This window comes from Falco punctatus, assembly GCF_963210335.1.
Source record: "Falco punctatus genome assembly, chromosome: 1".
Lineage (NCBI taxonomy): Eukaryota > Metazoa > Chordata > Aves > Falconiformes > Falconidae > Falco > Falco punctatus.
Window position 1 is genome coordinate 19,476,517 of NC_137580.1, and position 17,723 is coordinate 19,494,239.

At 46.7% G+C, this 17,723-nt stretch overlaps 2 protein-coding genes across 2 annotated transcripts; one reads left to right on the forward strand and one right to left on the reverse strand.

The window, feature by feature from the left end:
• The first annotated feature begins 417 nt into the window (after positions 1–417).
• CCNA2 (cyclin A2) lies at positions 418–9,816 on the forward strand. The gene is made up of 8 exons (XM_080373605.1): positions 418–676; positions 761–992; positions 2,180–2,295; positions 2,672–2,895; positions 3,474–3,678; positions 5,626–5,739; positions 6,233–6,366; positions 6,791–9,816. The coding sequence occupies exons 1-8, from the start codon at positions 551–553 to the stop codon at positions 6,840–6,842; spliced, it is 1,203 nt and encodes a 400-aa protein (XP_080229731.1). The 5' UTR covers positions 418–550; the 3' UTR covers positions 6,843–9,816.
• Positions 9,817–10,343: 527 nt separating this feature from the next.
• EXOSC9 (exosome component 9) lies at positions 10,344–15,672 on the reverse strand. The gene is made up of 12 exons (XM_080373601.1): positions 15,516–15,672; positions 15,289–15,383; positions 14,665–14,784; positions 14,449–14,551; positions 13,884–14,021; positions 13,320–13,402; positions 12,850–12,982; positions 12,308–12,396; positions 11,967–12,113; positions 11,392–11,582; positions 11,000–11,078; positions 10,344–10,485 (listed from the first exon to the last, which is right to left on the reverse strand). The coding sequence occupies exons 1-12, from the start codon at positions 15,624–15,626 to the stop codon at positions 10,404–10,406; spliced, it is 1,371 nt and encodes a 456-aa protein (XP_080229727.1). The 5' UTR covers positions 15,627–15,672; the 3' UTR covers positions 10,344–10,403.
• Between the last annotated feature and the right edge of the window lie 2,051 nt (positions 15,673–17,723).

The following is a 17,723-nucleotide window of genomic DNA, read 5'->3' on the forward strand; positions in this document are numbered from 1 at the left end:
AGGCTGCTCCCGGGCAGCAGGCGTGCCTGGCGATGCTGGCTTTCGAAGGCTTGACCACTGGTTTTCGAAGGCTTGATCAGAGCGAGAGGCGATGCGTGCATTCTGCTGGATGGAGCTGGGATGTTTGCTGAGAGGGGGGGTACGAGACCCTCCCCGTGGGTGGCGGGGGCGCTATCTGTGTTGGGGGCTGAGGGCTGCCGAGCCGCGCGTTAGCTCCCGGCCGGGGCGGGGATGGTGTTAAACGCGCTGCGTTTTTTGCCGTTCATTGCCGTGCTGCGCTGGCGCCCGGCCCCTTCTGCCCGGGGAGGGGAGGCGGTGGGGCGGGGCAGGGGGCGGGGCGGGGGCGGGGCAGGGCGGTGCGTTGCCAGTGAGCGCCGCGTTCCGGCCCCGCCCGGCGTGTCCCCTGCAGCCACCCGTAGGCCGCGCGGCGCGGCGCGGCCCCTCATTGGCTGATTCAATAGTCGCGGGCTACTTGAACGGCGAGAGCGGCGCCGCGGCGTCAGACTCGGCGGCTGCCGTCCATCGCGGCCCGTGCTGTGGTGGCGCGGCCATGCTGGCGGGGCAGGAGAACCAGGAGAACGTCCTCCCGGGCGGCAAGGCGCCGCCGCCCGCCGGCCCCCGGGTGGTGCTGGGGCTGCTGCGGGGCGCCCAGCAGCGGTCCGGGCAGCCGCCGCAGGTGAGGAGGGCCGGGAGGGCTGGGGCAGCTGTCAGCGGGCGGGCCGGGCCGGTGGAGGCGCTGACGGGCCGCTCTCCCCCGCAGGCGGCGCGGAGCGGCGATGAGGGCCCCTGCGCGGGGCGGCCGAGCGGCGGGCAGCAGCAGCAGCAGGCCTTCACCATCCATGTCGACGAGCCGGACGGGGAGCGGCCGCGGCGGCGGGGCGGCCCGACGGCCCAGAGCGAGGATGCGGCGCTGGGGCTGCGTGCGGCCATCTGCGCCGTGGGGCTGCGGCGGCCGCTGGCGCCCCTGGACAACGCCATGGACATCAGCTTCGGTACGTGACGCCCCGCGGGCCCGTGCGCGCCGGGAGGGCGGCGCTGCTGGCGGCCGTCGGCGCGCTCCCGTCCCGCCGCTGCGGCCCCGGGAGCCTTCCCGCGGGAGCCGCGGGGGGCGGCCGTGCCCAGACAGCCGCTGCCCGGGGGCGGCTTCCCGAGCCAGTGGGGGCGGCGCGGCCGGGAGCCGCTTGGCACATAGTCATGGAGCGGTTTGGGTCGGAAGGGACCTCAAAGACCACCTAGTCCCGCCCTTCTGCCATGGCAGGGACACCCGCCACCAGCCCAGGCTGCTCCAGCCCCGTCCAGCCTGGCCTTGAGCGCTGCCAGGGATGGGGCACCCACAGCTGCTCTGGGCAGCCTGGGCCAGCGCCTCATCACCCTCATGGCTCGGCCCAAAAGACACCTTTTCAGTTGCTGACACCGTTTTTTTTCCTTTGAGCTTGCCCTTAAGATGCAATAGCCTTTCTGTCCAGCTGAGCTTTCCAGAACTCGAGCCTCTGTGCTCCTAACCCCTCCTCTCTGTCGGTAGTTTTATGCTCTCAGGTATTGATGCCTTGAGAGAGAAACCAGATTGCAGAGAAGAGCAACACCTAAAGCCTCGCCCTTTGCTATTGCTGTAGAGCAAGAAGGGGACTTTACTCAGGCAGATTCTGAGACTCAACAGACTTTTTTCCTGTACCGGTGCAAAAGTTTTGAGCTCTTCCTAGTACCCAAGAAATGTGAGCTGTCGGATCCTTTTTCTGTAATATATGCATGAATATCCAAGGGGCAACTTCATCAGGGTCCACTTCTGCAGTCAACAAAAAGCTCTGGTACTCCAGCCCTGTTCTAAGGGGCAATAGCTAAGCTGATAGGATTCACGTCTCTGTTATAAGGTAACGCAGGATGCCCTGAGCACTGTGTGCTTGCAAAAAGAGTTTTCCATCCCTTGGTTCTCAAGGTGAAGAAGAGGAAGGGGGATGGGAACATTCTCTGTTACAGTAACACTCTGGCTTTCCTAAAGCCCCCTCACCTCACTGTGTAGTTGAGCTTTAGTTAGTCTGCCCTCTCTGCCTGTCTGGGAGACAAGAGGCCCAGCCGCCCTGGAGAGCTGCCATTGATGTGGGACAGGACAGGGTAGTTCCCTGTACTGCCAGGGAATGGTCTGACGGTGGCCATTTTAACAAGGCTGTTGTCTTCTGCTTAGATTCTCCAAGTAAATTGGATATTTCGATAAGCTCAGAACCAGAAGAGAAAAAGCCAAATGTTAATAACGTGCCAGACTATATCGGCGATATCCATATGTACCTCAGGGAAATGGAGGTGAGCTGCTGTCTCTTTTCTTCTTTGTTTACAGTTTGGGGGGGTGGGAAGGTTTGGGGTTGGCAAATGCATCTAAACATTGGTTACTGCTACAGTGACTAAATCAGCTTGCTAGAAATAGAGAACTGAAGATGCTGTGTCCACGGTTGTGAACACAAGACTGGTTTCCCATGATGAAGTTGATTGTGCCATGTGCTGAAGAGAAGCTGGAAAGCAAGACTGTGGAAATATAACTTACTGATCCTAGTACTAGGAACTAGACTTAGCACTGTTTACTTCTGATCTGTTTAAACTGTGGTAAATGGAGCTTAAACACTTGCTTCCCTGCCAGCACTTGGTCCATGCTAAATCTTATATCTATCATCTAAACCTACAGGTGAAATGCAAGCCTAAAATGGGTTACATGAAGAAACAACCTGATATCACAAACAACATGCGGGCTATTCTTGTGGACTGGCTGGTGGAAGTTGGAGAAGAATACAAATTACAGAATGAAACTCTGCACTTAGCTGTAAATTACATCGACAGGTTTCTTTCCTCAATGTCTGTTTTGAGAGGAAAACTCCAGCTTGTGGGTACTGCAGCTATGCTTCTTGCATCGTAAGTGAAACTGCTTAATTTAAAATTCTACCTGCTGGTCTCATACAGGCGAAAATCTTGTGGCTACTGCATTTCTGTTGCCTATAGCCAGACTGACTTGGGAGGGCTTCACGCTAGAAGAAAAATTGGGAGTTACCCACCTAAAAGCTTGGCAGTTTGTATGGAACTATGCAAGCAAGCTTCTAGGCTAGCTTTATAGGTTGCTCTAATGGGAGGACTCATTATTTCTAGCTGCAGCAGCAGGCTTCTGAACAGTCTTTGAAGGGAATATGTGTGAGGCATGTGGAAAGGAAGCTTTGCTTGCACCATCTATTAGTTTGGTAGGTTCTTCTGGAATTTTGGTAACTCTGAGACCCAAATTGCTTTGTGCTAAAATAACAGGCTATGGTAGCTCTCCAATTTCAAATTCTACTGATTCAAGGGCTGCTGAACCAAGAGCAGCAAAGTTGTTTGGTAGCAGTGCCCAGCTATTTCACAAGTCAGAATTACTGTTGGCATGCTGGCTTTCATTAAATGCTGCTGGTTATCTGGTCTTCTAGTACTGAATTATTTGCTCATAACTATATTTCTTCTGGCAGAAAATTTGAAGAAATCTACCCTCCTGAAGTAGCAGAGTTTGTCTACATCACAGATGACACCTATACCAAGAAGCAGGTTCTAAGGATGGAGCACTTAATTTTGAAGGTTTTGTCATTTGATTTGGCAGCTCCAACAATCAACCAGTTCCTCACTCAGTATTTCCTACACGAGCAGACAAATGCTAAAGTGGAGAGCCTATCAATGGTAAGTAAGAAGTACCAGCTCAGTCTGCATAACTAGAGTTCTGTTACTATTACTAATGCACTTTACAAGCTCTGTTTCCTAGTCTCAGTAGAAAAAGAAAACAGATGCTAAAGGATTCTTCAGTCCAGGCTTCCCTGCCTCTTCTTACTGTTAAACGTGTAGTCTGTCTAGGAGAGCGCTGCAGAGTGCATGCGGTGTGCCTTGTGCTCCCTATCACCATTTGCTGCTTGAGATAACCCATTCCTGTCGCAGACTGGCACTCAGCCTGGCTCAAGCATGCGTGCTTACTCAGAGTAGGCAGAGATTGATGAACTGTAATTTGGGGGTTGTTTCACTGCTAGATGTTTCTGTCTTATCTAAAACTGCCACATCTACCCACCCACTTTTGCTGAAGGGCTTTTGTTTTGGTTTTCTCCTCGACAAGCAGTGAGCTCTAAACCCAGAGCCTAACTTCTAAAGCAGAGCACAGATAACGTGTCAGCTAGTTACATCAAATCCTAACTGTATGGCAGCTACCAGAGCTCCTAAATAGAAGCCTGTGGTGAGTTGACCCTGGCTGGGCTCCAGGTGCCTACTGAAGCTGCTGTCACTGCCCTCCTGAGCTGGATAGGGGAGAGAAAGTTTAATGAAGGGCTTGTGGGTGAAGATAAGGACAGGAAAAGATCATTTGGCAATTACTGTCACTGGTAAAACAGACAGCTTGGGGAAACTTAATTTATTGCCATTCAAATCAGAGTAGGGTAATGAGAAAGAAAACTAAACCTTAAAAACACCTTCCCCCCCACCCCCTTCCCCCCTTCACAGGTTCAGCTTCACTCCCAGTTTCTCTGCCTCTACACCAGTGTGGCTCAGGGGGATGGGGAATGGGGGTTGCAGTCAGTCCATCACACTGTCTCTGCTGCTCCTTCCTCTGCAGGGGATGGTTCCTCATATTCTGCCCCTGCTCCAGCGTGGGGTCCCTCCCACAGGAGACAGTTGTCCACAAGTTTCTCCAGTGTGGGTCCTTTCCACAGCTGCAGTTCTTCACAAATTGGCCCAGTGTGGGTCCCCCCCAAAGGTTGCAGCCCCCCAGACAAAGCCTCCTCCAGTCCGTGTCCCCCGTGGGGGCACTAGCCCTGCCCCAGCCTGGGCTTCTCTCCCCATGGGGCCACAGGCCCTGCCAGGAGCTGCTCCAGCTTGGGCTGTCCACAGGTCATGGCCTCCTTGGGGCATCCACCTGCTCTGGCTTGGGGTCCTCCCCAAGCTGCAGGTGGGGATCTGCTCCCCTGAGGGCTCTGCAGGCTGCAGGGGGACAGCCTGCCTTGCCATGGACTGCCCGGGAATTTGCTCCAGCACCTGGAGCTCCCCCTCCCCCGCTTCTGCAGTGACCCATGTGTCTGCAGAGCTATTGCTCTTGCATAGCCTCCCTTTTCTCCCTGGCTGCAGTTTGTTGTGCAGTGTTTTTGCTTTCCCCTTCTTAAATTCATTATCCTAGAGGCACTACCACTGTCACTGATGGGCTGGGCCTTGGCCAGCAGCAGGTCCATCTTGCAGCTGGCTGGCCTTGGCCCTGTCAGACATAGGGGAAGTTTCTGGCAGCTTCTTGCAGACGCCACCCCTGTAGCACACATGCCCCCCATGCACCCCCACTACCAAAACTTTGCCAAGCAAACCAACCCCATACAAAGTCTGTCTTCTTGTGCAGAGGTCAGGCTTGCCTACACTCTGCCCTCTAGATCTTGCATACCTCTAAATATAAAATGTGGTTTTGAAAAAGCATGTATTGGGAACACTGACAGTAGCTAACAGTAGATGCTAAAAGAGAAAGTAAGTAGAAAGTAGGTAAAAAGCTGTTCCAATCCTGCCATCAGTTGGAGGAAGCTTAAATTTGGGTTCTAGTGAACTGTTAAATGCACTTTTACTTCCTTTTGGAAGCTGGTGATTCCCTTTCTCTCGTTTCCCTTGCAGTACCTTGGGGAGCTGAGTCTCATTGATGCTGATCCTTACCTGAAATACTTGCCATCAGTTATTGCTGCTGCAGCGTTTCACCTAGCAGGCTATACGATCACTGGACAAACTTGGGTATGTAGCACCAACACTTGAGCTGTCAACTGCCTTTATGCCTGTTCAGCACATTCTTATGCAATTCTGAATGCTGAAGCCTGGGCTGCAGGAATCCCAGTCCCTCTGTGCTCCAAGACTGTTAATTAGGGATTGCTCCCTATGGTATTTGAAACATAGGGGGACGACATGCCTTTTCTTGGAAGGAAGAGGCATCTACTGAGGCTCTTAGTTCTGGCAATCCTTCTCAAAGCTGTAAGCAGCTTCCTTGTGATGAGGAGGTGGGCAATCAGAAAGCCTAAGTGCTGGAGACAAGGAATACTTGTTTCTAATATGGTAGTTGTCAGGATTACTGCTAAAATCTGAGCAGTATTAAACTACTTTGTGCTTGAGAAAACAACACTACCAACCTAGTAGAATAACAGTTTCAACAGGAAGCTAAAAGCTTTGCCAGTAGTTGTCAGAAGCAAACAGAAATGTTCAAATATCCCTCTTACTTTCCCTTTTCCCTCAGCCCGAATCCCTGTGTGAAGTAACAGGCTACACCCTTGAAGACATCAAGCCTTGCCTCATGGACCTACACCAGACCTACCTCAAAGCAGCACAGCACATGCAACAGTCCATAAGGGAAAAGTACAAGAGTGCAAAGTAAGTAGCTGTGGAGATGTATGATGAGGTGGTGTGTTACACCCAAGCTGTCCTAGCACTACTGGGGTGTATCTGGAGCCTCCAGTCAGACCCCACTAACCAAAGCCACCGTGTAAGTGAAATGGTGACAAGACTCCTCAGGTTTTTGCACAACACCTTGTTGAGCAATACTTTGTGTTCCCTACCAGGCCTGCTATGGCTGCCTGAACTGTTAGGTAGAAACTGGGGGGAATTTGCATGATGTTCCTACAATTGGTGGGCAGGAGATGGTACCTAACACTCCTACAAATCTGTGTCCGCTGACAAAGCCCCAATATGTTTCCTGCCTTGTGAGAAATGTGCCTCGCTGCAGTATATAGGCTGTTCTGTATGGCAGAGAGCTCTTGAGCAAGATGACATCCTGCATCTTTCTTTCCCTCTCCAGGTACTATGGAGTATCGCTTATTGACCCACCAGAGACACTAGACTTATTGTAACAATCAAGAGACTGATCTTTTAAAAAGATGTATATTATAAGAAAATGATGTACAGTTTTTAAACGTGCTTCGAAATTCTAGATGTGATCATTCATAATATTAATACTGGTTTTGAGGAGCTTAATTATGAAGTTAGTTTTAATGTAAATCTTTTGTACATGCAATTTTGATAAAATACTTAGCTGGGTTTTTATAATAAAGATCTCTTCAAGCACAGAATTAACCATGCAGACCAAGTGAAATCTTGAGACTGCTTACCTAACGATAGACTAAACATGAATATTAGCAGTGCATTACTATAGTAGGGCTTTTTCTCCTTCCACTTCAAGAATGACTTGGACTCCACAGCAGTATTTGTAGCATTTTTGTACTGTCTAGTTTAAACTGAGACTTAGTATAGATCCAAAATGTGGCTTTATGGCTGTAATACTGGAAGAAAGAAATGAAGTAGCTCTGAGGAGAACACCTTGCTAGAATTGACTTTTGTGAGGCACTTTGGGACATGGTGGTTACTGGAAGCCTTGATCCCTATGTTGTGTATTGCCAGATCTCCATCAGGTTTGAGGGTGAATGCTCTGCTGCAGGGACCACACGGTTAAAGCTATTATACCCATTCATACTTCCCTCTTCCAGTATGTAGAAAAGTCTTGCCACAGGTATTTTCTAGTCATGAAGTGTAAAACTGATACGAATTTTAACCCATGGAGTGTCCCCACTGATATGCTAGCTGTCCTGAAGGCCTGCCCATGTCCACTAAAAAAAAAAGTCATCAGTCTGGTTATCCTTTGCTACTTTAGGGGGCGGTGGGGGATTAAACTGTAGGAGGGTGAACTACTGCTCTGTGCCCTCAAGAGGGGAAGTCTTCTGGCATGGATGGGCTATGTGCAGAACGGTACAGCTCCTGTACATCCCCCTTGCTTAGAAAGGGATCCTCTGCGGCACACAGCAAAAATACAGACCGACCAGTCTTAGTTTTTTCCTAGTTCTAGAACTGTTAGACAAGCAAATTGGTAGATAATCGGTGTTAAATCAAGTGGATGTTTACCTTCAGCTTGTGTAAATCCAGTGATGTTGCCCTGTACCTGCTGTTCTTTGTGTGTAAAGCAGGGAGTGCATGGAAGTGGGTTTAATTAAGCTGCTTCCAGGTTGGCCAATAAACAATTTTTAAATCTGATGTTAGTGGTCTTGCCAATGCCTTAATACCACTGAGGGGTGGTACTACCATCTTAAATTGGCGTTCATTTCTAAAGCTGTTTGCCAATGGCTGCCCTGTGAAACCTGTGCCGCTTCAACTTTAAAGCTGATACAGCACTGTCAGGTTATCTGGACATGCAGCAGGTAGCAGCATAAATACTTCACAGATGTCAAACAGCTGTTACAATGTGGGTTATTTGAAATTAAAAAGAAAAAACATCAAAAAAACCATCAGCCTTCTGTCAAGCTGACAAGCAAGCATTACAGTGTGACAACTCACCTGCCTCTGTAACTAAAAACTTGCTGTTCTGCCCCAGTTCTGCAGTTTGAGCCCTCCGTGAACCAACTCAGTTATAAAACTGGCCAAAACCAGCAGCCTGTACTGCACTTTCCTCTTGACTGTATAAGCCACCACCACTTGGATCAATCTGAGCTTTTTAGGATGCACTTTGACTTTTATACATATTGAGTGAAGAACTGTATTTAATAGGTCTACCATGTTCTCCAGTAGCCTTTATTTCAGCTTAATTTCAGTAGGTTGCCACTGAAAAGCTAAAACTAGTTGGGAGGAAAATGTCACAGTAGATCACATCTGGTGCTTAGTAATGGAAATGCCCTAACCTTGCAGGAGAGGGAGTTTGTAGATACAGGACCCGTTTGCCACAGTTGCAACATCAGTTTGTGACCTTGGAAGAGTGACTCGGAATGCCAACCGGCAATTCCTCCTTGAAGACAACAGAGCACAGTGCTCTGCCTGAAAAACTGGGTTCTGCCTTCCCCTTCTGTTTTTTTGTGGTGTGTGCTGGAAACTTTCCAAGACCACTATGAAAGATAAACACTGGAAGAGAAGTCATTTAAAGGAAGCTTATCCCTTATTTTCCCCAGAAAAAGAGCAAGTAGCAGTACTTCAGTGGAAAGACTTCAATTGTTTATAGTATTAATTTACCGCTTGATGAAATGTCTCCTTGCTCTAGTTTCAGTGGAAGTTGTTCCGTTACTGTTCCTGTACCACAGAGAAAAATTCTCCCTTGCTCCCTGAGCTTTACCTTTCAATATACTAATACAACTGCCCCTAAAGCCTAAAAAATGCTTCGGTTGGGGGCTGGCATCTCTGAGGAAAATACCCCAGGTTGTACTGTACTAGTTTTGCCTATCCAGTGTTAACTTTTCCTAGTCCTTTCAAAATAAAGCCTTTAAGGAGCATAGGGTAAGAGGGGTTATGTGCAAAGAAGAAATAAACAGCGGTGCAAAGAATACCGTTCCTTTCCCTGAAGAACTTTATGGTGTTGTGGTACTGTGGAGGGATGAACCACCTGAAGCTTCGTTCATTCTTGTACTCCTGACAGTGACTTTGGGTTGGAAGAACTGACACTAAGAAAATGCACTGCTTTGGCTCCTGGAGGAATGGAGCTTTCTGTGTCTGTCCCTCTCTGAAAGAGCACAACTTGATTAAAGCTTTGCCTGGCTGGGAGCAATGTTTTGGTTTTTTTTAACATGAAATTTTAAACCTGTTTGGGGAACTAGTATCTGGAACAGTAACTTCTCTCATGTTCATGTTTCATTAATACTAAAGTCACATGTAAAATACATGTTTCTTTGCTCTTGTAAATACGTGCATGTTTCCAATTTGTTTTCCAACAAAGACTATGTCAGGTATGGAAACCTCATCTCTTCCTTTTGCCTGATTTTAAACGCAGAGCATAATTCTCTGAATATAGTTCAGGAAGCATTCCTGTCTGTTGCATGTAATGTTTAATTAAACTGTCTTTAAGAAACTCCATTGCTGAAGTACGAGTGGCTTCTCTCTGAAAGTTTTGCATTTGTTCTATGCTGTTTGGTTAAGTACATGCATCTCAGGTTGGTTTTGTACAAAGCGAGAATCAGTGAAAGGCAAGACACGGAGGGACATGGGCAACGCCTTAGTCACAGCACACCCTTTCCCCCCCTGTGAAGAACATTCCGAGGTATGAAATGTTTCCAAGGTGTGGTGAATAGCTACCCTAATTAGAAGAAGCATTTTCTGGCATTAAACCACCCGAACTCTGCCTACATGCAGCCCACTCCCACCCCAGCAGAGGCTGCTTTGTTACGAAAACTTTGCATCTTGCCTCTGCCATTCAAATTGTAGAACTTGAGTCAGCTCAAGGCCAATAGCAACTCTTCTGCTGCAGCTGGATGCTAACTATGGAATTTCACTTACATGCAAAATTATTTTATTGAAAGCTTATACAATAGTTTTGTAACACGTACATAAAAGCAGGACCAGATAATGAGGCGACAGGAAATAAGGTTATCTACAAAAATAAGTTCAGTAATGATAGACCAAATTATTTATTATACAGCACTTCTGAAGAAGGGACAATGGCTTCAACGAACAGCTCTCTTCTTTCTTCTCCTTTTGTTAAATGCTTTCTTACTTGTATTTTCTTGTTTCAGGTTGGCCTGTGGTCTGTGAGCAAACATTTGTATCAAAGAAATGGACCAAATAGTTTTATTTCAAAAGACCACAGGCTGATCATCCATAACAGGGCAACCATCCACCACACTCGGTGCAATGTTCAAACTTAGTTTCTAGGAAGCATACTGCACACAATGAGCGCAGGGATACAGCAACCAATCTCACTTCTCAGGAGATAAAACTTAAGGTTAGCTGTAGTGCAGCACATACAATCTGCAGCACCTCTAAGAAGCAGCTGATTCACATCCACTTTTATGCTCTCACTCCTTTTGGAACGATTAAAATTAGTCAGATGCCTGTACCTGTTTCATAGAGCCACAGGTCAGCCAGGGTGACTTGCCTCCTAGGACAGGAGCAAACTAGCCTAGATTTAAACTTCCTCACTCTCTGCTACCTTTGTAGTCCTCCCTTTGATCCATCAAGACCTTTCTCAGCCCTGCCAAAATTCAGTGCTTTGTGAAAACACTCCTTACGTACTTCCCTCCCAGTTTCACATGATTGTTACCTTGCTTTTGTTGGCAGCTCCTGTGGCTCCAGAATGATAACTTCCTCCTCTTCACTGTCGGACAGTACAATAGGTTCATCTAAACAAAGAAACCAACCACAAACCAGTGATCAGTTTTACAGCTTCTATAACTAATAAGTACAGCATTTTAAAAGAAACGTTCAGAGCAGCTAGAGTTTGATTTGGAGCCCCCCATATACTACAGAAATCAAGTTTTCTTTTGAAGAAAACAGAAGCGACCAGGTGAAGTGGAAGTAGCAAATGCATGTAACTCAAGTGAGAAGTGGCTGCAATGGTCCCCCTTTCTAAGGGCCTCTGTCACATTTTAATTGTAGACTGTTAATAAAGTGGTATAATAAACATATCTGGTATCAAGACAAATAAATACTTGCCCTTCTCAGCTTCCCTCAATGTACTTGTATCCTCAGTTTCCATTTTCTGAACTTCAAAAGCAGTAGCCTCACTTTCACCTTCCTCTTCCACTGCTTCTTCCCTCTCAGATTCTTCAAGGTCTCCCCAGGAGTTCTCTATTCCTTCTCCAATTTGGGCTGTTCCAGGAGTGTGCAATATTGGTTTGGCAAAACTGAATTTGTCAAGAAAACCCTTGGTGTCAGCTGGTAAACTCTTTGTACTCTTGAGAACAAACCAGCTGTTTTTTAAGCTGTACCTTTTTTCTCCCCAGGGGAGAACATCCTTAACAGGGAGCTGAAAGAAAGAGTACTTCCCCAGTTACTTCAACAATCAGTCACTTCACACCTAAGTTTTGCACTTTATGCTCGTTCTGCATAACTTAAGCATAAGTTATCCAAAAGCAGTCAGAACCCAAACCAGTTGGGTTTGGGTTGATACCTGCTCTGAAGGCTACCTAAGCCGTGAGGAAGCCTGTATGTGTGTTTAGCTTCTAGCAGTGCTAACACAGGGGAGGGGAAGCCTCGTTTTCCCCTGAATAATACAACAGAAAAGATACACTTCTGAAGGAGGGTCAGCTTTAGTGATGATTTCCTCTGCTTGTTCTTCCACGTTGTTGGTATCAACAGCAGCACTTTCCATTTTGAAGGTGGTGATCTTTTGGTTCGGTATAGATTCTGCAAAGCCAAACTTCCCACCTTCTTTCCTAGTCATTCAGTGACAAGACATTATTTCAGGATGTTTCACACTTGAAAATGCTTTCTCTTTTCAAGTTCAACTATACAAATATTTGCTATTTAAAAGAAGTGAAAACAATTTACTGTTCAAACTACAGGCTGACATCACTTTTCGGGTATTTTTAAGACATGTACTACTTCCCTTCCTTCCCAAAACACTCACCTAACTTTCCTGTCATTCTCCAAGGCTTTTTGAATTAGTTCTGTGATTTCCGCAACCTTAACAGCCGTTATTTTACTGCATCTCAAAACCTGTTTGTTATACATACAGCAACAGTTTATGATCGTGAAAGCAAGATGGTTTTAACTAAAACTGTAGAACATCAGAAAAGTCACAAATACTTAAAATATGTCATCTTAGTATGAGGGACTGGATATGCTACCAGTTGATGCAAAGGGTCAATAAAACAGCCTCCAGCTATTCATGAGAGTGCAGTCTGAATTAATTTAGACTCTCTCAGCCAAATCACAGGGGGAAAAGATGCTTATCTGACCAAACAGTATCTTTTTTCTGCGTCTTCTCTTCAAAATGTCACACAGTACTACGCTCTTCCACTAGGACTGAAAATATGTAACCTTTTCCAATTAAATCAGACAGGCAATTACTTTCTTAGCTTCCAAATGTCTAGGATATTTCAGTATCAAGATTACAACACAGGAACTAGTTTATATACAAGAGAAAGACTAGTCAAGGCAAAGATTTACCTGATCCTTTACCAGCATAATCCCTCCACTGGACTGGATGGTACAAATTTCACGATGTTTATTCATGGCAATTACAAGGAGGCCATCCATTACACGCTCCTCACGTTCACTTGGATCCACCACTAAATAGGTCCTAGAATCAAGTTTTTAAATATAAGGTGACAATAGAAGTTTAGGGTGAGTTACTACCCCTAAAACAATTTTAAAAAGGGATCAGTTTACATATTGTATTAGTAGTTATGGGTAAACTCCTCCTGTCCACCCCCAAAATTTTTCTGTCACCTGTTGAAAGCTGCTGGTTAGCTACAGTGTGAGGAACACAACAATCTCCCCCCATGGCATATCACTTCAGATAAAGTGTTTTATGAAATCGGCTTGTCAAGATATTTTTAGGACTCTTCTATGTTTAAAAAAAATTCTGCAGCACTGGCAATATGCCATTTCTGTCAAAAGACTTAAAACAATCTTACCCTTGCTGGAAGAAGGCGAAACTGACACAAATAGGCATGTGGTGGATACTTAGAGGGACGGGATCACGTTCCTCAGGAGTGAACTTTGAAAATAATTGACCCAGAAGACAATTATTTACGAAACAGATTTCATTGTAAAGTTACATACTGTACAAAGATATTTAAAGAAATAATTAAAAAAACCCACAAAGAAAAAAAGGCTAGCAAATGTTTAGTTATCTAAATGTTAAAAAAATTCTTTTTATTCTTCTTGTGCAGTTCTTACTGTTTACTACCTCACAGGTAAATATAGCATGTTCATCAGTCTTATGCTTAATTTGGTCAACATACTGTAAAATACTTATCTTTTACAACTAATATTCCCATAAACTGAGGTTAATAAAACTGTGTACTCAGCAGACTTCCTTACTGTCCTTTCACTTTTTGAATAGCAACACATCTATCCTAAAACTTAAGGATCTCAGGAGTTTATCTGCTTACACAAACATTTAATTCTCCCTTTTAGACAGGAAGAAACAGCTACCTGCGATGCCACAACATTTACTATGATCTGGTACAACTCACCACAGTCACTTCCTCTCCCTGCACAGACACATCTGGTCTGCGAAAATGACACAGAGCTACGATTCCTGCTATACTGGCAGCATCAATAATGTTACCATCGTGGTTTAACAGGTGCAAGTCCAGACGAATTTGCCAAACCTGAGAAAAAGCATACAGGACTGCTTGGTAATTTGTGACGTGATTCTACAGGAGTTGCTGTTTTTCAAAACAACTTCACTTTTTGAATGACAGAAAGAACCAGCAGATATTCTTCGGGTCTGTGCTTAAGAAGATGAAAGATATCTATGTTCCAAGATACCCAGTGTTCTGGACTTAATTACATCAAAACACATAACATTTCAGTACAGACTAAAATTTTATCCTGCAAAGAAATATTTGAGTGTGCAGGGTTCCAACTACTTCAGAAAGCCTATATAGGTACACAAGATAAAAATACCTGTAAAGACAGATGTGTGGGTCATTACATTAACCTAAAATCAGAATCTTTAGTTTCCAAAAGAAGATAGAGAAGACCTTAAAAACAGACTAGATGTAGCTTCAGTTTGAAACTAGTAGGTTTTCCTACCTTTTCACCAGCAACAACGCAGAGAGATTCAGTATCTATACATTTGGAATTTCTCAGGCATCGTTCTATTAGTCTGTTCAGTTTCACCAGTAACTCGGTTTGCCTATTCAAAGAAAATTATCCCAAATCGAGTACGATTACACCATATACTTATGCGTATCAAAACAGCGGCTCTTCTGGCATCCTCGTTCAGCCTTTTTCAAGAAAGCCACATACCTGCCAGGCTCAAAACCAGGTGCAGCCATTGGGGAAAGCTCAAGGTTAAAGAAAAGTATACCTTCCGTAGGCCGGTTTAGCTTGGGGGGTACAAGCTCACAGGAGACTTGCGCAAGAACCCTGCAAAGGTAAATAAACCCCTATGTTGTGGAATTTAGCAGGAAAAAACCTCCTCCACTAGAGATAAAATACATGCTTCGAAAAAGCACAGGTTTAGTCTTTTAGTTCGCATTTCTTACTCCTGAGAGTTTCTCATTCAGCACCTAGCATATGTTTTAGACTTTGGTCAACAACAAATGGAGGAGCTGGCGCATCCTCCTGCCTTTTAGGGTTAGAAATACAGATTGTAACACGGAAGAAGCTAACACTAAATGTTTACACCCACCAGTGTGTATATTCCACGTACAGAGAAGGGCCGTTGGCCCTGTAGAAGCAGGCAGGACGTAAGGCCCGCCACTGGCTGAGGTGATGGAAGGATGACGCTCACTCTGCCTTTTATAAGGTATTTATAATGTACCACGAGAACGACACACGCCCCCTCCCCCTGCCGCACCAGCCCCGGCGGGGGGAGGGGCGGTCCCCAGGGACACCCCACCCCCCCCGGGCCCGCTGCCCCACACTCACCTGGTCTTGCCCAGCTCCACGATGCAGCAGCCGCGGTCGGCGCCGAAGGAGACGCGGACGTTCCGGTAGTCATAGCACTGCCGCCCGTCCAGCCGCTGCGGGCCCACACACACCGCGTCAGCGCCGCCCCGGGGCCACCGGCAGCAGCGGAGCGGGGCGCCGCGCCGGCCCAGGGAGGGGAGGGGGGGGCACCGGGGAAAGGGGCGCCGGGGGTGGGGGGGTCGCACCTTCCGCTCCTCGATGGCGCGCAGCAGGAAGCGCCGCTCGCAGTTGGAGAGCGGCGTCGCCTTCATGGCGGGGCGGGATGAAGGGGAAGAGGCGCGCGCGCTCCGCGTCATCACCGCCGCGCGCCGGCGCCCCGTTCCCGCCGCCGGCCCCGCCCACGCGCCGCCCCCTCCTTACGCCCGGCCCTGAGGTAAAGCCGCCCCCGGCCGCCCCTCAGCCGGCACCTGGCGTCCCTGCCGCCCCGCTACGGGCACGTGGGCCGGCCTCACGGTGGGTACAGCTTCGGTACAACTGAAACCACTGTTTGGAGGCCGGCTGCGTGCTATGGGGCTGTTACAGCAGTCACCCCCTTCACACACACACACCCTCTACCCCACCCACCCCCCCGGCGCCTTCAGCGGCCGAAGGGACAGGGGCCGAGCAGGCTTCTGCTGGCCGCCGGGAAAACCCATGTAGAAATCCAAACACGCGTCCCAGGTCTCAGGCTCTCCCAGCGGTGAGACTGCTGTAGGGCCCAGCCTCCGGGAGCGGCCGTGGTGGTCACGGTGGTTAACGCTGCAGAAAAAACGCAGCCAAAGCTTCAGATTTGCCAGAACCGCCTTCCCTCTTACCCTGGAGTATCACCTGTAAGTAAAAATTCCAGGCCTTTACAAGTGGCTTTTATGCTCTATTCGAGTTGAAATGAGAAAGCCCATTACTGCATCTTCCCACCAGTGTTCAACCCCAGACACCGACTTTTCTCACCCAAAATTGCGGAAATATCTCAGCTATACTGTCTTTTTTTAAACCTTGGTAACATGCTGAAATTCTAGTGCAAACTAAAAAGTGAGTCACGTTTCAGAAACTTCAGGTTTGTGAGAGTGAGGACAACTGCTGTCTTGACTTTTCTGTGCTGGTTTTACATTTTCCCATAAGGATAAGTTAATACCATCACAAATACTCAGTGTAAAAGACTATTGAAGAGATTACAAAAAGACCATCTTTCTTTAGGAATAAAAATAAGCATATAATTTTTCCAAACAGCACTACTTGTGAAGGGACAGGAGAAAAATGAGGTAACACTTGCAACTTTTTCTCTAGACACAGATAAAGCAACATTTGGCATAAAGCACTTTCTCATTGCAGCTGTGTGGTTGACTGCGTGTTTTCCTTGGGGTTTAACTGGCAGCATTTAGGCAGAAATTCTGACTGGTTTTACTTTTTTTTTATTATTTAAATTCAGTAATAATACTCATTAGTAAAGGCTTGGGGCTGAATTCTGAACTTTTTGTTTACTATCAACAGCCTTGGAAAGGGTTTGTGTTGTTTGTAGAAGTCTTCTAAACTGTGTTATTCTCCATCAATTACAAAAAGTCAGCTGGGGCATATGCTGAGATTTATGCTTGGGGCTAGAGGGGGGAAAATTCCGGCTCTCCCAGTGAACCATCATGTGCCTCGATCTGTCAGGCTGGTGGCAAAGCGCCCTTTGGCATCACTCCTCCTGACAGAAGTGAGTGACTGAGTGTTTGGGCTGGTGAGGAGCTGCAGTCTTGTTGCGTAGCAAATCACAGCAATAGCTTTTTTGCCAGAGAAATTTTGTAACAGCTTCGATGAAACAGTATTTTCAAAGGAATCACACTTTTTTTACATTAAACCAGAACATCCAACAAGATTGTCAGGCTTTTGCATTAGGCTTTCTTGTACATGTTCTGCCAGAAACATTTACTGAAGCACTAATTAATACCTTTATTGCCTGGAAGGCAGGTATGGTGGCTTTTTGTTGCTGATGTTGCTCCTGTTCAAGAGTAGTACACGCAGAGGTTGATGGTGAACTTCAGGAGGAAGTGGATGTGATTCCAGGGGAACCAAGTTGGGGGGGGGTGTGTGGTGTGGTGTGGGGCTGGAAATCCGCTACATCCTTTGACTCGCGCCATCTTCTTTGCACAAAGTCTACTTTGCAGATTTTGTGCATGCACACGTGCTAGGAAGGGTAAAGAATTTCATGTACAAATTAAAAAGGCATAAAATCATAGCACCTGAAATCTGAAGCAGACTACATGGAAAATAAGGTCAATATAAATAGATAATGAAATGGAAGTTGAACAATTACTACATTTCTGTACAAAGGTAGTTACAATTGTAATCAAGTAATAGAAATTGATAGTCTGGGTGTTTGAAACCAGAAAGAAAAGGCATGAGTGTTTTACACTGCAGAGTGAATAAATGCATGA